The sequence below is a fragment of the Jaculus jaculus genome, chromosome 13 (assembly GCF_020740685.1).
Source record: "Jaculus jaculus isolate mJacJac1 chromosome 13, mJacJac1.mat.Y.cur, whole genome shotgun sequence".
Classification (NCBI taxonomy): Eukaryota; Metazoa; Chordata; class Mammalia; order Rodentia; family Dipodidae; genus Jaculus; species Jaculus jaculus.
In genome coordinates this window covers 35,408,774-35,429,611 of record NC_059114.1, presented here as the reverse complement: position 1 = coordinate 35,429,611, position 20,838 = coordinate 35,408,774, and the positions used below count along the sequence as shown (strand labels likewise).

The 20,838-nt window shown below is 39.3% G+C and overlaps 1 protein-coding gene across 6 annotated transcripts in view; it reads left to right on the top strand.

Moving 5' to 3' along the window:
* The window catches only part of Fbxo38 (F-box protein 38), a 67,996-nt gene that overhangs the window by 28,451 nt on the left and 18,707 nt on the right, over nucleotides 1–20,838 (top strand). For 2 of the 6 annotated variants that reach the window (XM_045132379.1, XM_045132382.1), the window contains exons 10-17: nucleotides 2,050–2,220; nucleotides 3,801–3,943; nucleotides 5,299–5,512; nucleotides 8,953–9,072; nucleotides 10,396–10,575; nucleotides 12,078–12,815; nucleotides 17,234–17,334; nucleotides 17,528–17,630. In XM_045132379.1, the coding sequence (XP_044988314.1) occupies nucleotides 2,050–2,220; nucleotides 3,801–3,943; nucleotides 5,299–5,512; nucleotides 8,953–9,072; nucleotides 10,396–10,575; nucleotides 12,078–12,815; nucleotides 17,234–17,334; nucleotides 17,528–17,630 (1,770 nt within the window). The remainder of the gene's footprint in view (nucleotides 1–2,049; nucleotides 2,221–3,800; nucleotides 3,944–5,298; nucleotides 5,513–8,952; nucleotides 9,073–10,395; nucleotides 10,576–12,077; nucleotides 12,816–17,233; nucleotides 17,335–17,527; nucleotides 17,631–20,838) is intronic. The other 4 variants (XM_004664746.2, XM_045132380.1, XM_045132383.1 and 1 more) reach the window with 4 other exon arrangements.

The following is a 20,838-nucleotide window of genomic DNA, read 5'->3' as shown; positions in this document are numbered from 1 at the left end:
TTCTCATATTTATTAAGATTGGCAGCACTAGAATGGGAGTGACAAATAAACTAAAAAGTAGGTGATGAGTACAAGAAATGAAGAGTAGTGGCTGGGATAAATTACTGACATAAAAGAGATGCTGGCACATCAGTGACCCAAAGGTGAATTCTTTTTTACATGGATTTTCTTTTCTCAGCTCATGTGAAAGGGTTAGCCATGTAAAAGTCAGTAAGTTCTCAGAAGTAGAGTAGCCTTTAGACCTAAGGCCTGCCTGTTGCCAGTCGTGTGATCATGTTACAAGTTACGTAAGTACATTGTCTCATTTTTAAAATGGGAGATAAAGACGTCTACGTTTTTCTTGAGTGGTTTTAAGAGGACAGTGACACAATGACAAATACAGCTAAGCAACATGGCATCTTTAATCCCAACAGCTGGAAGATAGAAGCAGAAGAATTACGAACTCAAGTTCATCCTCAGATAAATTGAGGCCACCCTGGGCTACATGAGACTTTGTTAAAAAAAAAAAAATAGGGGGCACCTGTAGGTGTAGCTTAGTGGTAGAGCACTTGCCTAGCACACACACGTCTCTTGAGTTTTATGGCCAGCACTGCTGGGAAAAAACAAAGAAAAAATCCAGTGTGGCTGCAGCAGTGGCTCAGTCAGTAAAGATGTGTCATACAGTCATTAAGGACCTCATTTCAGATGCCCAGCACCCATGTAAATGTCAGGTGTGGTGCATGCCTTGTAACCCCAGTGCTGAGGAAGTGGTTCACTGGCTAACTAGATTAGCTGAATTGGTGAGCTTCAGGTTCAAGTGAAAGACCCTGTCTCAAAATAAGGTAAAAATTAATCAAAGAAGTCATCCAGTATTGATGTTTCAGCATGAACACACCATACACATCCACATTCAGAGAAAAACAAAAAATAGAGATGTACTTAACAGTCTGACACTTGGGCTATTTCAGAAGTAGTAGCTTTTATGTTTAGGTGTCCTAAGCTAAAGAGAGAAAGAGACAAGTGAATTCCAGGTAATATCATCAGGATTTTGAGGAATCATGGCCAGCAGGAAACCTCAAGGTCAAGAAAAGGATGGTAATGTCTAAAGACTGAGGCAGGACATGCATTTGTCATGTTAGGATATAGCATTTATGCAGACAGCACCTGGGAGACAGATTCAGCCCAGGGTTTAGTCCATAATGTGGAAGAGCACAAGCTTCATCACAGTTCCACAGAGCAGCAGTAAGGCCCCTACTGGGTGGTTAAAGTTCAAGATAGATTAAGATGAATTCTGCCAGAAATAGCAGCAAATTCCAAATTTAAGACACCAGAGAGAATGTACACCATATGGAAAGAGAAGTTGGAAGAGTTTGGAGTGAATTGACTAGTTGACACATGAGGATTACTGAGGATATAATTCAGCTAAGTAGACTGCCTTTCGTCTTTCAAAGAGCTTTTCTTTCCCAAGTGGGTTGTCTTGGAGAGTCAAAAGCATACAGGTGGAAGAAATGATGATAATGTGAGAAACAAGGTATGGTTCCATATGGCTTGATTTAGGGTGGAAGATGATCTACTTAATACGCACCTTTCTAGTTGTGACCCAACACAGGCATTAAAGCCTAGTGATAAGTGTCTGAGCTAGAAGTCCGCTCCACAAGTAGGAAGAGTTCATGAAAGTTGAATCTCATTCCTACTTTTTCCATGGTCGTGCCAGAATCCAAAAGCTTGATCTTTCTGCCAAGAGACAGTTGACTTTTTCTACTTTCATTTTCTATTTAAAAGGCAAAAAAACTACAAATTCAGTGGTATGAACTAATATATCTTTCCTTATGCTTTAAGAACTTTAGCTATCTTCCCCTTTTCTAAACAGTTGAAGGTAATCTTTTTTTTTCTACTAACGATTCCCTGGCTTTTAATATAACTTGTTTTGTGCAAGAAGTGCCCACAAACTCACACACTTCACTTACAGCCAGCCTGGCCCTGCTGATGAGCGGGTGGAAGAGGGTGCTATGGTGCAGCCCTGGCCATGACACATAAGGGTTTGACTTCACAAAATTGATTTCTTTTCAGGCAGAATGGCTAATGCAGATTTGGTGAAATACGGTTTGGCTGATGTAGTGGAAAATCCTGGTATCATCACTGACATAGGAATGAAGGCAGTCAATGAAGTTTTTTCCTGTATCAAATATCTGGCAATTTATAATTGCCCTCATCTACATAACCCATACAATTGGATCTCAGGTACTAAGGCCTAGAAATATTTTTTGCTAGTGAAATCATATGTCTTGTGTGTGTATGTGTGTGTGTGTTTGTATGATTGCATTCCTAATGTAAATCCTCTATAGATTTGTTCATACAAGTTCTGAGAATCATTGACAGCTGAGTTGAAAGTGTATTGAGTGCCTCTTTAAGTTCTTAAAGCTCATCCTAAATGTTTGCACTATCCAGATTATATTATCTTTTAATGGTCTTTGGGGGATGAGGCACATTAATAATGTTAGGAGTTATTACCCAGGACTTATGGTATTATGGTCATTTTCTCTGAGGTACCTTCAGGATAACACATCTAAAAGCAAACTAAAAAAAAAAAAACAAACTTCATGTGGCATAGTCCTTGTTACCCTTCAGGTGAAAACTTGGATTGACTAGAACTGCTCTGTTTGAAACCTCTCCTTCCCACTGATGCCCTGAGACTTTTGTACTTTATATATATATATATATTTTCTTATGATGAGGTTCATTTTCCTCTCTGAAAGAGCAATGCTGTTGGTTTTAAAAGCCCAAAAATATATGTCTACAAGTCTTTAAATTGATTCAGAGCTAGAGGGTTTTTTGTTGTGATACCACTTTAATCAAGCAAAGACCCTCACTGACACCTACCCGTCAGCCTCCTCTGTTCTCAGATCAACACTCAAGGATCTACACCTTCTTGCCCAGACTGTTTTCCTGGCCTCAGCCCTCTGCTGACATTGCTTTCTAGAATGTCCATGTCTTACCCACCATCAGTTATGTGGCCCAGCAGAACCAAGATGTTATCGGAAAATCTTGAGCTTTAGAATGTAGCAGGTATAGATCACTTTTTAAAAAATAACATTTATTGGGTTTTTGGTTTGTGTTTTTAAATACAGAGCAGTGTAAAGAAGAAAACAAACAAAAAAAATGGCTTATAATCCCATCACCCAGAACTTCTGTTAACACTTAAATTAAAGTAATACATGTACTTGGTAAATTTCAGACAGTACAGAAAGGTACAAAATGAAAAAAAAAAAAAGTCTCCTCTTCTCAAGGTAACCATCATCAACAGTTTCTTATATATTCTTCTAGACAAATTATTTTGTGCATATTACATCCTATACGAATATAGCATTGAAAATGATTTCTATACAGAAGGATCTTCCTATGGATACACTGCCCTATACCTTACTTTTTATACTGAGTATATTTTGAAAAGCTCCCCATACCAGCAAGCACATTCAGCTCTTTATTCTGTTGAAATGGCTGCACACTGTCTTGAAATGAGATGAAATGAATGTGCTTTAGTTTCTTTATCCAGTGTCCTGTTAGGCGGCATGCAGGTTGATCACATTTATATTAGGACTTACTCAGCTTCATGTTAATATTTTCTGGGCTGTCTGATTCTCTCAGCAAAATTAGGTTTGGAAACATCATAATCTGGAGCCATCAAATCTTAGAGATTATGAAATAATGGGAAAGCTACTTAAAGACTAGAATATAAAAGTCTTGTGCCCTATAGCAAACATTCATTAATAATGGAGAACATGTTACATAAATTCTCTCTGGCTATATCGTTTCCCCAACAGACCATTCACGGTGGACTCGACTGGTTGATATCAATCTTGTGCGGTGCCATGCTTTGAAGCTGGACTCTTTTGGACAGTTTATTGAATTGTTGCCCAGCCTGGAGTTTATTTCACTGGACCAGATGTTTCGTGAGCCTCCGAAGGTGAATCATGTTTGAGCGAGTTTTAATTTTGGTACTCAAGGAAAAAGGCAAAACCTGAGTTGTTTTTTTTCTCTTTAGTAATATGCCTATATCATGTGGTGTCTGTCCTGCCAGCCTCATTGAGGGTATACAGTTTGTAATAATGGATGACTTCCTGTTCTTATGAATGGGTTTTAAGAGTTCAGAAAGGACCAGGTATGGTGGTGTATGCCTTTAATCCCAGCACTCGAGAGGCAGAGGTAGGAAGATCGCTGTGAGTTCAAGGCCACCCTGAGACTCCATAGTGACTTCCAGGAGACCCTACCTCGAAAAACCAAAAAAAAAAAAAAAGAGTTCAGAAAGGAATAAAGGGGAAAAAAAGGAAGGTGTATCAATCAGTTCTATAAAACTCTAGGGAAGATGAGAGTGAATTTGCAAATGTGGGCAGATATTCAGTAATTGGTAATTAGTCCTAGTTAGGAATGTACCAGATTGAAGAATTGGGATTTACTTGGCAGTGGCTTACTTTGCTGATTTATCCTCTAATAAATTCAATATGCCTTGTTGTATAAAGTACTAATTTATTTATTTATTTATTTTGGTTTTTCGAGGTAGGGTCTCATTATAGCCCAGGATGACCTGAAATTCACTCTGTATTCTCAGGGTGGCCTCAAACTCACGGTGATCCTCCTACCTCTGCCTCCCGAGTGCTGGAATTAAAGGCATGTGCTACCATGCCTGGCTCCAAAGTATGATTTTAAAACTGCTTCACAGATTCCTGTCAGTAATAAAATTTTGTTGATCTTTCAGTTAGGTATGTTTTCTTGTCAGCTATTAGTGGTTACAGTCCCACTGTTGAAGTAGTACATCATAGTGGGGAGAGCACAGGACTTGAGATCACAATACTGGGTTTCAAGTGTCAGCCAAACCACTGATTGGTCATGTGCCTGTAGACCTTTTCCCATTGTATACCACATCACCGGCGAGTCAGGCTCATATTATGTTACATTGTTTGAAATATTGTGAGTCTTAAATGAGTTATTTTATTCATATTGAAAGCATTTCATTAATTGCTACATCAGCCAGATGTGATGGTGCACACCTTTTAACCCCAGCACTTGCAAGGCAGAGGTTGGTGGATGGTTGTGAGTTTGAGGGTAGCCTGAGACTACAGATTGAATTCCAGGTCAGCCTGGGCTATAGCAAGACCTTACCTCAAAACAATAAATAAATAAATAAATAAATAAATAAATAAATAAATAAAAGTTTAATTGCTACATAAATACTAGTGCTTGTTAGAAGATGAAATGAAAATTTATTAAAAATGAGCTATTTTCTTCCAACGCAAATTAATAAACATGTGCCTTTTACCTTAGGGCTGTGCTCGAGTTGGTCTCAGTGCAGGCACAGGAATTGGGGTTTCCTCAGCCCTGGTTAGCAACCAGAACTCCAACAATGACAATGATAATAATGCCCAGAATAATAATGCCAACATCCACGACAACAATCACCATCACCAAGATGACTCTGATGAGGAAAATGACTTTCGGCAAGACCTTCAGCCAGGAGAGCAACAGTTTGCAGCCGATGGTAACCTAGGCCTTTTGTGAGCTCCAGATAGAAATTATTTATGTTTACTTTGATGTCTCTGATCCCAACCTTTTCTTCTGCAGTTCATCTTGCCACTTTTTATCATGGCAAGGCAAACAAAGGGCTGGACAAAATTTTCCTTCCTTCCCATGTGTTTCCAAAGCTGTCCTCGTTCATAGACAGAAGTTGTAAGAGTGCTCACAGAGCAGGAAGGACCGATAGATGGGTACTCATTTAACTGGTAGTTAACTTAAAAGATTTTGACAAAGTAGCCTCTCTGACAGTCTCCTTGATTAATGGGTAGGTATATTTAGTACCTATGTGGAGAAGATTTAGGAATCTTACAAGATCTTTAAAAAACAAAAAAATGAACACTGGCTATGTGTAGCTGGATATGGGCATGTTTCACATACTTTTAATCTGTCAGTCTTCACAGCTACCCATCAGATACTGTGCTGACCTGCTGAGGCTGCACTGCTTAATTATCCTTAATATTTACTACAGTTGCCATGTGCTATTTAGTATGTTAATAGTCTGCATCTGCCCCTCTGCTGATGAGGGAGGAGGTTGTTTCCTTAAAAGTTTTCCAGTTTCTCAGTAGGCCCATTAGAACTGGAATATGAATCTTCTAGGCATCCTTTTGCTGTGGCTAAGTCTGACTCCTTGGGACATAGTAAGTAACAGGAACTTAGGTGCTCTGATGGTGTATATCTGCTGTTAAATTGATGCATCTGAGCATATAGGTCCTAACCAGAGTAATCAACAGGAAGCATTGTTTTTTCCCGTTCTCATCACATTTTTCTGTGGAGTTCTTTTTTTTTTTTTTTTTTTTTTTTTTTTTTTTTTTTTTTTTTTTTTTTCCCTTTAGTTTTATTTATTTATTTTTATGAGAGAGAGAGAGAAAGACAAAGAATGAGAATACTGGTGCACCAGGACCTCTAGCCACTGCAATCAAACTGCAGATATATGTGCCACCTTATGCACATGTGTGACCTTATGCGCCTGGCTTACATGGATTCTGTGGAGTCAAACCTAGGTTCTCAGGCTTTGCAGGCAAGCACCTTAACCACTAAACAATCTCTCCAGCCCCCCTTTAGTTTTTTGAGATAAGGTTTTTGTAGCCCAGATAAGGTTTTGTGGAGTTCTTTTGTCTTAGCAAAGTCACTGTGACTCTTACCACATCTTTTTACTTGGTATTTCAATAGGATTTGGCATTTTTGTCCACTTCTACCTTTAAAATTTTTTTGGTTTAATTTATTTGCAAGCAGAGAGAATGGGGGGCATGAGAATGGACATGTCGGCATCTCTTGCCACTGCAAACAAACTCCAGACATGTGCCATTTTATGCATCTGGCCTTACATGGGGACTAGGGAATTGAGCCCAGGCCATTAGGCTTTGAAAGCAAGTACCTTTAACTGCTGAACCATCTCTCCAGCCCAAATGTGTAACCCAGGCTGGCGGCCTTGAACTCCTGATCCTCCTCCCTTCTTAGCCTCTTTAGCAATTTCCTGCTGGCACGTGCCACCACAACCAGCTGCCTTCTGCCAGTACTGTCTTCTCTGGGCAATTCTGAAACTGCTTACCTGCTTTTCCTCTTAGTTCTTTTGACACACTTTCTCAGTTTCCTTTAACAGTACCATCCGCTCCACTCCTCTTTTACATATTTTCATCCACATCATTGCATTAGTTTTCCAACTATATTTTGTGCTGTTTAATTCCAAGTATATTCTTTCTAGCTTTGAACTTTCCACTTTTTTGAAGTAAGTGAGGCCTTATATCTGGCTTCATATTTTGTTATTTCCGCATGAAAGCTCTTCGACATTGTAAACTTAGATCAAATCAATGTACTGATCCCTTCCCTAGAACACAGAAGAAAAAAAGTACATAATGAGCAGGTATTAGGAATGAAGAAATGAAGGAGGTGTACCTTTGATGTGTTACAAGGTTCATCACTGGGTCACTGGCACCATTTGGACTTAGAGAACAGGAACCATCTATTGGAAGTTGGTGACAACTGCTGTAATGTAGAGCTATGCAAATCTGATCAGCCCAATTATGATTGGAGTCCGTGTGCTGGACAAATTATACATTGTACTAATAAACTTTATACCTGTTGTCAGGTGTGGTGACATGCACCTTTAATCCCAGCACTCATGAGGCACAGGGAAGACCGTTGTGAGTTCAAGGCTACCCTGAGACTACATAGTGAATTTCAGGTCAGCCTGGGCTAGAGTGAGGCCCCAACTTGAAAAAAAACAAGATTGCCTTTCATTATGAAATCACATTACATGTGAAGGGTTCATATTGGAAATGCCATGACTCAAACTAAGATCAGTCTAAGATTGTTGGGAAGTAAGGTACTGATTCTGTTGTCATGGAAATTGGTTTGAGGGATTTGGATTTAACTTTGTGACACTGATAAAGTCAAGTATTGTTTTTTATCAGCAGTACATTGAAGCTTAAGAGATCTGAAGTTTTTCATGGGACTTGCCCTTTGGAATAATGTGAGAATAAAAAACAACATGTTCTTATTTATTGATAGCCACCAACTATACTGAAGATTTGGTGTGTATCTAGCCCTTAAATGATACTAAAATGTCACAATTGTACATACCTGTTGCAGTCAGCTTCACATTGCTGGAAGGAAACACTCCATCAAGATCAGTTTCTGGGAGAAAAAGGTTTATTTTGGCTTACAGACTCAAGGGGAAGCTCCATGATGACGGGAAAATGCTGTCATGAGCAGAGGGGTTATATTGCCTCCTGGCCAACATCAGTTACACAACAGCAGCTGGAGAGTGTGCCAGACATTGGCAAAGTGAAGCTGGTTATAACACACATACATCACAGGAGGCGCCAATCCTCAGTTGCCATCTGGGGAACTAGCATTCAGAACATATAAGTTTATAGGGGACACCTAAATCAAACCACCATAATACCCTTGCCACATGTTAGACAGTAAATGACAATATAACCCCTAGGAAGCAGAGTAAGAAAAGTACCATTTTTGTTTCCATGCTCGATATAACCTGGGTAAACCAGGGGGTACCACAAGGCTCATTGCTCATAAGATAAAAATAAGGTCTTCCAATATGAAGTGCTCAAGTAAATTGCTTAGCAGGAGACAAATCAAATGGCCATCTTTGGTAACTCCTTCAATAGGTTATACTTCCTTCATCTGTGTTCCATTCCCCATTTTCATTTTAGGTGATATACTTTTTCTAGCAAATAATCCTTTCTCATCTGTGATTTCCTCTTCTGCAGAATAATTAGACACTTGATAATGTCTATACCCTGAAGCATTAGTTACAGGCTGTTCTTCCAGAGCAGACCTAGTAATCCACACAGCTGGTCATCCTTGGGGCTGCCCCAGTTTTACCTGTCACTGTGATTTTTTTATGTTTTCCTTAGTTTTAACTTATTTTATTTTGTGTTTAAGCATTGAATGAGATGGAAGACATGGTGCAAGAAGATGGGGAGGTGGTAGCTGAGAGTGGAGGTGATATGCCAGCTCACAGACAGGCCACACTTCCTGTGGATATTGATGAGGAACAAGCAGGTAATCACATGACTGCCCCTACTCATCGCTCTGGAAATGGGAGCCTGACTAGTGAAGAATGGGAAGCACCAAGAGCCATAGTTTTCTGACATTACAGTTACTGATGTGACAGTACTGATGTTATTGAAACTTGTAAGATATCTGTAATACATCATTTTTATTCACCTTGCCTTATGCATACTTATCTTGCTAAAGTTTTATTTTTTAGTAGCAGCAACAACTTTTTTCTGTTTAACTGTACATACATGTCTTGTGAATGATTGTAAAAATATTTTGCTGTACCCTCCCACCCTCCTTTCAGTAGAAAGGAGGAATACTGCAGAGGCTGACCTGATTTAGTGAGTAGATCAAAGGATGGGCTCTGAAGTGAGTGATATGTGGCAGGCTATTGACATAGGCCCTTAAAGATTACCTATTTGTTTTACCAGTGTGGACACTAACTTTTTTTTTTCTTCTAAAAATTAATGCTATACTTAGTTACTGAAGTAGTAAGAAGGGGCAGATTGAGATTAGAACCTAGATCTTCTCATTTATAACCTGTTGGTTCATACCTTGTCCTACAGTGATATGATTTATCTTTGTTTGAAGGGTCCAATAGATGCATTCACTTATTTCACAGATAATTGTTGAGTGTCAACTCTGGAAGGCATCATATAGAATGGCAGAAAAGAGACAAGCATGGTTTCTTGGGACCTATATTTTATCAAAGCAGAGAACATTAGTAACTTGTCCAAGAGAATTGAGTCAGAGTGGTTGAAAGTTTAAAAAAGCTCTGCTGACAGATAAATCATTTTCTTTTTACATAAATTGCATACATACCTTCCAAAGATAACACATATCCAACCTTCAGAAATAGACCTGTAGTCAGTCAGAGAGTGCAAGAGTGTTCACCATTCCACTTCATTTCTGTGGGTTAGCTTCATGTTCTCTGCCTTGGCTCATATAGTTTTAAAATTTTGAAAATGTGTAACCTAATTTTTAAGTTACTGCAACTACTAGGTTTTTTTTTTTTTAGGATGATTTATTCTACTTTTTGAAATAGTGAAGATAGAGTGGGTGCCATATGATCTTCTATTTCATTTTAATTTGTCTTTAGAAATGTGTGATGTTGGTTGGCATTCTAATCATACTTAACATTGTAGAGTTAAAATGCTTTCACACATTCTCATCCAAATATTTGTTCCACTACAGTGAGTGACAGGGGAGGCAACAGAGGAAGTGTGTGTCTGGGCCCCTGGGCCCCTGGGCCCCTGGGAGTAGTACTTCTTGCTTGGGCTTTTCTTGGGCAAAGAGTATCTCTTAGTTGTGTACTTTTTCTTTTAGGACCTAGTGGTCTTCAGCAGGTGGTCAAACCAACCCCAATTACTGTTCACGATTCAGAGAGTGATGATGAAGAGGACAGTCTAGAACTCCAAGAAGTCTGGATTCCTAAGAATGGTGCTCGGCGTTACTCTGAAAGGGAAGAAAAAACTGGAGAATCGGTGCAGTCCAGGGAATTGGCTGGTGAGAAGTGATGTCTTACCTGACCAGTTAGTGAGGGGCACTATCACAACTGGCACATTTGGTCTTTTAAGATGTCACTACCGTAGCTTCTTATTCATTTAATATACTCCTTATGAATGTGATAGGAAGTAAGAATAAGTCAATGAACAAACGAGGGCAAAAGTCTGAACAAGAGGAGGGTCACTGGTAGTACTGTTGTGGGCAAGTATATATAGGTTCAGGGAGGGTAGGAAGGACCTCAGTGGGAATTTTTTAGTTGCAGCATCCATGAAGAGGCCTGTGGCTTAGTAAAGGGTGGATCATGAGTAGAGGAATAATGGAGGAAACAACCACTCCTCATCTAATACTCCTATAAACTTGTGTTTAGTAAATGTTAGTGGCTGATAGGGTACTTAAAGGAATCCTAAAATACGGGGGCTGGGGGGCGGGGAGAGGATTGCTTTGTATTTTGTTTATATTTTGGTGGGGCTAGGGATTGAATCTAAGGCTTTGAGCATGTTAGGCAAACATTTTACCACTGAACTATAACTCCTAAGCCCCTAAATATGTTTTATAATACCTTGGCTCTCTCTAAATCTAGACATCTTATTCCTTCACCTTACTAAGAAACTATAATTCTCTTACCCCTAAGGTTCACGCTTGTTGCTCTCCCTCCCAATTCTCAGAACCATGTTCTTAGTAAGCCCTTGTATCAGATGATGGGTTTTCTTTCTCAACTGTCCATTCATTTTCCCTCCTATTCCTTCTGTGTATACAATGCCTTGTATGGAAGGCTTAAGGGCTTTTGTTTCTTGTTTCTGGGACATGGAATAATTTACTAGCTACTGACTGTTTTTTGCTTACTCCTTTAAGAAGTTCAGGTAACTTCACAGCAGTTGCAAAGAACCTTTTTGGAACCTAAAATTTCTCACAAATATTGTGACCAGCTGACTAACTTATGAATTTATTGACTAGAGCTCTTATTGGCTAACACAGCTCTATTTGTTTATTCCACTCTACATTCATTGAGCCTTACTGTGCCTAAAGGACTGAGTCAGGTGTTAAGAGGTTGACTAGATAAATTCAGTCATGGTACCTCTCTGGGGAGCCTCCACTCTAGCTGAAGGGTAAGGTTGAGAACATGGATCACTGTGACCGGCATACACTAGAATTGCTTGGGGGTGGGCTGCAGAAGAGATTGCAGAGATCAAGACTGACAGACTGGTGCAAGCAGAGGCCCTGTGTTTATGAGGCAGAAGTGTGGAGAGAAAAGTTGGGGCTGGGGACAGAGTGTAGGTAAAGGGACCAAGTGTGGGGACCATTTAGAATAAGATCATGGTGGGCCTTAAAGACCAAGCTGAATGTAAATTAAGAAGATGTCACTGTGCCAGTGATATGATCACAGTTATACTCTAGGCAAGCCAGTGTACATTGTCTCCTGTTCCGAATTTACTCTTGCCCTTTGTCTAGGATTTGTACTGAAATCTTTTTTCCCCCTTCGGCCATTCTTCTTTTTCTGTAAGCAGTAAGTGGAAAAGGCAAGACTCCACTTCGAAAGAGATACAACTCCCATCAGATGGGCCAGTTGAAGCAGTCTCCCCTCGAGGAAAGCAGCTGTGAGAAAGGCTGTCAGGTCACCAGTGAGCAGATCAAAGCCGATATGAAAGCAGCTAGGGATATTCCTGAAAAGAAAAAAAACAAGGATGTTTATCCCAGCTGCAGCAACACCTCCACCAACACAATGGGAAACTCCAGCTCACACAGCACTACTTCTCAGAGCCCCGACTTTGTAAGGACGGTGACCAACGGCGGCTCTTCCGAGCCTAGCCCTACAGAAGCGGATGTGTCCAAGCAGTGTGTCTGCTCCCCTGGAGGGTCAGAGGACTCTGAGGCCATGGAGGAGGGAGACGCAGACAGTTCTGTCTGCCCCAGATGCTGCGGTCACAGGCCCCAGGAATCCCAAAGGAGAACTGGCAGGTGTTCTGATGAGGAACGTCCTTCAACCAGCCGAGCCTGTGTTGTGAATGGCCCGGATGGTACGAGATCCGCCTTTTCCTTTAGGACTGTGCCACAAGGGGGGTCTTCAGGCCCAGCACATGATGAGAGAACTAATGGGAGTGGCTCTGGGGCTACAGGTGAGGACAGGATGGGGAGCTCCCAGCCTGAGAGTTGTGACGTGCAGTCTCATGAAGACTATCCTCGGAGGCCCCTAACCAGGGCCAGGAGCAGACTGTCCCATGTACCGCTGGTATCTGAGTCAGGTATGACAATGCTCCCAGGATTAGCACCTGCAGGGTAGGACTGGAGAAAGGCCTGAACTTGTTTATGCATTTTCTTACAAAAAGCCAATTTTGGGTTCTGTGGCTCACACAGAATTTGAACTAATTTTCAAGAATGTTTTGGTGATAGGGGTATATATATAATATTTTACAGTTTAGCTTTGAAGAAATGAACTGTGTATATTTGTCCTAAGTACCATACTGTTCTATGTCTAAGCCCCAGAGATGAACTCTGTCCCCATCCCACACTGAGGGAATCCTTGGGAAAGACTTGGGCCTTACCATAAGGTAAGACTTGAGATAGCTGGGTCAAAGACACACCCAAACTCAGCTCAGCTCCCTAGGTGCACCCTTGTACCTGCCTCTTTAGTTTAGTGACTTTTTTTTTTCTGAAATCTAGTTTTGCTTCCACTTAGTTTTACCAGGAGTTAAGTAGGTAAGTAATTTTACTGAAAATTATTTGAGTGAAGGTGTGTGTGTGTATCGTGTGTAAATAGTTTCATTAATATTTTAGTGTGTATGCCAAGGCATTGGGCTGAGTGGGACTAAGCATGTCTTATATTTCTTTTTTTAAACAATCTTGTCTTTAAGTTATAAATGCCTATTAGCAAATGTAATGGGTTTTAATTATTTCTGAGCATCTCAATTTTAAGATCTTAAAATCAATCACAGAATATGAACAGAATCAGTCAGTGGTTTTTTTTATGCTAAATAGAGCTGTTTGAAATGTGTTGAGTTGAAACAAAATTAAGCTGTCTTATGTATGAAACATAATTATGTACCAATAATCAGATTAACATGAATTCATAGAAAACATGATTTTTCATTTAAAACCGGTTCTATTGTATAGGGGAAACATTTTTTATAGCTTGAGTTGTAAATGTTTATGATGCCTGTTTTAAAACTGATCAAGTGTACATAGTATAGAACCTTCTCATCTTAAAATGTACAGTTTAGTAACATTAAGAACAATCACAATGTGCACTTGTCACCCACATCCATCTCAACTTTTCATCATTGCCCAAAGTGAAATTTCACCCTTGAAGTGGTAACTGCCTATAGTGAACCCTTTTGCTTAGCTTTCTGTATTTGTGAAGTCAGATCTCCATGCTTCCCATGTGCTGTGTAAAGCCTTCCCTGTGTGTGGTTTACATAGATGTTCACATCTCATGCGCTTTTAGTGTGTGGATTTTACTATAGTTCAGACATAGGAATGACATTAACTGGCAAATCACTATTAGGAACTACAGTGTTTTGCCTTCTGTGGCTTTGGAACTTTTTACAAGTTTTTTTTCTTTTCTTTGTTTTGTTTTTATCAGAGCTTCTTTAGATGTTTTGGATGTTTGTTTTGTTTTGAGTAAGGTTCTCCTGTAGGCCCGGTTGGCCTTAAACACACTATGCAGCCAAGGATGACAATGAACTTGTGATCCTCCTATCTCTACCCCTCAAATGCTGGGATTATAAGCATGTGCCACCATGCACACTTTATGGGATTCTGGGCTTCAGACCCAGAATGTGTGCATATTAGGCAAGCACTCTACTAAGTGAATTATTTCCCCAACCCCTGGCTATTGGGGTTTGGATGGTACTGATTTTTGCCTTGTGTTCTTCGTATATCCTTTTCCATTTCATTCTGACCTATTATTCCATAACTAGACTTTTTTTATTAGGCTAAATAATTCTCCACATTAAAAAAGAAAACAAATTCATTTCTTAGTGCTTTCTACTGTTCTATCCATTTCCTTGCTTTTACTTTTCAATTTGAGATGACCAACATCTGTAACTTAATTTTGAATTTTTTTAAACACCATGAAAATGTCTATTTACTTTAAGGAAATGTCAGAGTCCTGACTTTAATATTATCTAGGCCTCTTTTGGAAAGAAGAAGTAATAAAATCTAATAAATTACTTTTAATTTAGCTTGTTTTTTGATTCTTATTAAAGCCATTCTGCTTTAATACTTTTAGAGAAATCCAGCTAATATAAGAATAAACTGGATTGTTCTGGAATTTTTTCATTCAATTCAAAAAAACATTTGAATTGTTCATTTTGGATCTAGGGCCTTGAGGAACACTAAAACTATGTAGAAGTTAATGTAATTATTGTTGCATGATTTCCTGTTTTAAAAGTTAATACTTGTAAGTTGTTCTTTTATCCTCATTGTGTAATATAGTTTATTAAAATAAATCAGAGAATATATCACATGGTTGTGAAAGAATAGCAAGAATTGCTAGAGTTTTCATTAATACTAGGTTGGTTCACGGTTCTTGTTTTTGTAGGCACCTGACACTCATAAGAGCAGTGTTGTCATTCTGTGTTTGGCTGCCTGCCTTTCCCCACTGTGTTATTGTTACAGGTGCCGGCACAGTGGTACTTTTCACCATCTATTCCCAGTGTATAGCAAGTACCATGGCTCATACCTCATCCACTGTGTGGAGTTGCATGTATGATGTGATCTTAGTATGTATAGAGAACATACTATGAAGTATATTGAGGCCAAAGATGTAAGAAATTACTAGGCATTGAGAGAAAGACATAAAAGAACAATAATAAATATAATAAGCTCTGACTTTCATATTTTGAAGCATTTGTTTAAGCTATTTACATATAGACTGTTACTTCATTTTATAATTTGCTATAGAAAACACAAATCTGTTTAGGCACTTGGAGAACAGGAGTCATAACCATGAACCCTATATTGTGAACAGTAAAGGTGATGATGGGAGAGAGTAGTTCAAGAAGGTGAGGGGATTGCTATCAGATTATAAAGGAGTTTTTATTCAAAGCTTATTAGTTCACTGTCTGGCAGAAGCAGACATAAGCTTGTTTAGTTTGTTTCATTTTAGAAGTACTGATAGGGAAGCAGGACCTATGTGAGGAGGATTAATGTATGTGAATTATGACAAATGGATAAAATGTGCCCCCTTTTAGCAGCTCCTTGGCATAAAGACAATTAGATTTGGCAAAATTTCCCTTCAAGATACTGTTTGATGAAGAGAATTCTCTTTTCACCTCCAACCAAAGCAACTCCTTTTAGTTTGACACAGAATTTCACAGATTCCAAGGGATGAAGAATGTAGGCTGTGGTGTATAAACACCATGTGGGCTAAATCTGGAGATTTTGTCTAATCCTGAGCTTCTTTGTACCTCATGTCCCCATCTTTGTAATCTTTTGTTAGAGGTTTTAGAGTTGCTGGGCCATGTCTTTGTAATCCAGCAGTGGTGTGGGAGAAAGGAGCATGGTAGTAAATGAATTCATATGTCCACTGCTCTTCACTCAGTACATGCTGTGTTGTCATGGTTAATTACAAAAAATGAAAACAAGTCTCTCACATCTTAAAATAGATTACATGGGAATTATAGGTGGGAATTTCAAACCTACTTTTAAATAAAATCAGTATATTTGCTCTTATGACTAAGTTTCAATGCAGTACTAGTGAGTTATCCCTGCCCCCTAAAAAAAATGTAGGTTTTCTAGCCTAACAACTAGAGCCATGTTGATTGTTGTGAGTTCTGGTTCTTACTTAACATCTGGCTAGCCGTTTTACCGCCCCATTCTTATTTCCTAGTGTATTAAATGAAGACAATTGAAAAGAAACCCATCCTGGAGGGCTTACTAACCTTTAGGCCAGTGCCTGAAATATCACTCAATAAATACTTAATTTGTCTGAACCATTCAGTAATGTTCAGTAACTGTTCATTGTAACTCAATGTTACTGGCTGAGAGTGAAGCAAAGATGAAATGAAGAGTGTAACTGTCATCAAGGAAGTTTTTAGTTTAAATGTGGACAAAACAAGTACATAGGAAACAACAGAGCAATATATAATGTTTGCAGGTAAAGCTGCATTTTTTTAGCACCAAATGGCAGTTAAGCTGAACCATTCAAAGATGGGTTATAGTTCAGAAAGTAAAGACAAAACATGTTCTGGGCAGAAGGAGCAAGAGATTAATGGCTTCAAAGACATGGGTAATGAGAAACAGGAAGGTATAGTACAGAATGAAATGGGAACAAGTGAATTTAAAGCATGTACCTTTGGTATCCACTGTTCTCAAACATGAAGCAGTAGTCTTTTTTTTTTTTTTTTTTCTTTTTCTTTTTCTTTTTCTTTTTGCATGAAAGTCATGAGGATTATCTACCAGTAATGTTTAGGACTGGGTGAGTCAGTGAGGTTTAAAGCCAGGAATATTGATTTGTTGTTGGAAATTGTATGAAAGAGGCCATGAGATTGTATAATAATGGTTAACATAGTGGAGGGTGATCTTGACTTAAAAGCAGTCCATTAGAAATACCAACCACTGGGATTTGGGCTTGCCTGATGGGTTTCTACTTACATGATTGAATGTGCTTGGCTGAAGGAAACAAAGAAAAGTGGAAAGTCCTTTTTTTTTTCTTTTCTAGAAGTTGCCAAATCAAAGCCACGTCATGCCATGAAACGGAAACGAACGGCCGATAAGTCCACCAGCACCAGTGACCCTGTGATCGAGGATGACCATGTACAGGTAAAGAAGAGTCCTCCCTTACATTTCACAGTCCACCACACTCTGGAGGCATGGAAGAAAGTAAAGTTTCTTCCTTGAGGTACTCTGTGTTCTAAGGGAAACAATAAGAGCTACTTCTTGGTTGTGCCTTTATGCTTGAAAACAAATTAAAAAGACACATTTACATGTAACTTATAAATTTTAATCCTTGTAGGTTCTTGTATTAAAGTCCAAAAATCTTGTTGGAGTCACTATGACCAATTGTGGCATTACAGATCTAGTGCTGAAAGACTGCCCCAAGATGATGTTCATCCATGGTACGTATCTGGAACTGCCTGTTATAGGAACATCCAGGGCACTTGAAGTTCACAGACCAGCTGATGAAGGCCTGTGCTCTAAACTACTGTGGAGATGGAGGCAGGAGGATCAGGAGCACAAGTTCAAGGCTAAGTGGGACAACGTACTGATATCTAATACCAAAACAATATTTTTTAAAAATAGGGAACTGCAGACTCAGGAGATAGCTCCATAGTAGAATGTTTGCTGTTTGCTGTTTGCTGCTTGCTGCCTGGAATGTACGAGGTCTGTCTAATCAAGCCCCAGCACTACTGAATGGATGAACAAGCGGGATTAAGAACTCATAATACCACAGTAGCATTATTGTTCTTTTAAAAGGACATAATATACTATGTTCCATTCTGTCCTTGCTCATATAATTACATTAGACTTTACCTGCTGAAACTTGGTATATAACCTTTCTTTTGAGGGATAATTGCTCCCTGATAGGCTGTAGAGGCAGGTACATACCAGCTTGCATCCTGGCTCAGCTACTTCCTCACTGTGTGATTTGGAACTGTATTGTGCATAAATGGGTTGAAGGCAGAGCAATAAATGACTGGGCTTTCAATGCTTAACTGCTTTGTACTTGGTTGAGGTGCTCAATCATGTCTAATTCATGGCATACCATCACTAGGTCAAACCCACTGTTATATATACCTTCTGTTCCCATGATTTATACTCATGAACTAATATATGACTATTATACAAGCCTGTCTCAAAGATAGGGTGGTTTGTATAAGCTTTAGACTTTTAGTTACACATGCAATTTGAGCTTTTTTTTTTTTTGGCCTCTTAAAACAATTTTTTTGTCCATCATTATAAAATTAAATTATCACTATCTGGCTTGTTCTGTGCCTTGGTTAAGTTATATATTTTATGTTAATTTTCTTAACTTGATAAAGTATGCATAATTTTTCTTAATTTGCAATGCATTTGTAGAAACTAAGCACAGCAACACATCTACATATGTGTTCATACATAAATATAAATGCACATAACAGAGTCTGACTGCTAGTAAATACCTAGTAAACCCAGATGTGTTGATACATCGATAATCCTGCTGAGGCAGTAGGATTGTCAAGAATTTGAGGCCAGCTTCGGCTTGTGGTAAGTTGAAAGTCAGCTTGGGCTGTAGTGAGTGAGACCCTGTCTCAAAAAGAAAACGGGCTGAGCATGGTGGTGCATGCCTTTAACCCTAGCATTTGAGAAACAAAGGCAGGAGGATCTCTGTGAATTCTAGGAAAGCCTGAGACTACATAGTGACTTCCAGGTCAACCTGGACTATGGAAAGACACTACCTCAAAAAAAAAAAAAAAAAACCTAGAAAATGTTATTTTTTGTATTGTAGTATTAAGGTATACATTCTATAGCTCTTGTGGTGGATAGTAAATGAAACAAAGAAATCCCATTAATTCCATGAAAGGGTACCTATCTCACAGTCATAAACTAGACAAATTCTAAGAAAGGGCAGATGAAACAGATTGGTGTACAGATTGATGAAACTGATTGCCTCTCCCCTGAATTCTATAAGACTTCAGACCCTCAGTTCACTCTGTAGAGGTCAGACTTTTCTCCAATTTAAGTAATGACGTTGTGGTGCTAAAACAATCTGGTATCTCATTGAAGTTTCTTTCTCAGACAAAACCCATGAGCTCTTCAAAGGCTCAGGAGTCTGGTAGCAGAGCTGTTTGTTCACTTGTTTGTTCTTTCTTTTATTATTAACAGCAACACATTTTGTATGGATACATCAGGTGTTGGTTCCCTCTTTTCCATCATCCCTGCCCCCATTCCACTGGGAACCCTCCTCAGTGGGGTACAGGTATTTCCTATGGGTTTGTGGGTTACACCTTGTGGGGGCAGCTGTCAAGTTATTTGGGCAGGGAGGCAATGCCTCTGGGCATAATGTCTCAACCTGTGGCTCTTAACATCTTTCCCCCCCACCTCTAAAATATGCCCTGAGCTGTGGTGGGTGTGTCTTAAGTCTACTTCAGTGGTGAGCTCTTAGGAGCCTCTGGATCTCTGCTTTGGTAAGTGCTAAGTGTCCTCAGGGTGTGTTTCCTTCACCCTGGCACTGGCTATCAGGTTTACCATGGAAGCAGCTCTCTGCTCATGTCCCTAGTTCCTCTGTGGTTTCAGTTGTGGCTTGGCTGAAGTGCAAGGGGCAATTGATCTCCTCAGGTCTCACTACCTTCTGAAAAAGAAGAACATGAGTGAAGTTAGCATAGTTTAAATGGGATAAACATTATTAATTTAGGGAGAATTTGATATATGTAACCCCTCTTTTAACCAAAGACTAGGGAGAGCTTGACACTGGAGAGCATAATCTGTCTCCATAGGATTCTGATGTAACTCTTGGATCTGGCTCTCTTTTGGATCCCAGCCAGGCCTCTCCGTGTTTTGTACCAGCAGCTTATGGTACTTCAGCAGTAAGGTCTTAACCTTTTACCTCAGGAGATAACCAAGTGTTTTGACAGAAGCCTGTTTTGTTTTGGAGACCTCATAGATCTTTCCCATCAACAGCTCATTGTAGGAGTTACAGGCCAGAGCCAAAATTAATTTTTAAGGTTAAGCTTAATCCCACCCTCTTGAGGGCACTTCTTTTCAGGTGCTCCCGTCATACTCCTGTTGAAGGTTCATTCTTTTAGTCTTTCTTCAAGGATAAAGGTTTCTTATAGTACCAGTTCATTTGGGGTTTAGTTTTGTGTTTTTCCCCACCCTTTTTCCCCTTCCCCCCCAAACACTTCCATGCCTATTATTATTGAGCTGGTCCAGGTCAGGAACCACAGATAAGTGAAACCATGCAGTGTGTCTTCCTGTCCAATTTTCTACAAATTTTATTGTATCTTTTTTTTTTTTTTTTTCTTACTGCTGAGTAAATGTACAACAGCTTCATTCATTGTCCATTCATTCAATGATGGGCACCTGGGTTGATTCCAGTTCTTAGCTGTAATGAATTGAGCAGCTATAAACATGGCTGAGCAAATACCTCTATAGTGAAGTATGGAGTATTTAGGATAAATGCCCAAAAAAGGAATAACTGGGTCTGTTGGAAGTTCTGTGTTCATCCTTTTCAAGAATCTCCATATTGATTTCCATAGTGGTTGTACTAGTTTACATTCCCACCCACAGTGAATGAGGGTTCCTCTTTACCCATGTCCTCACCAACATTTGTTGTTAGGTTTTTTA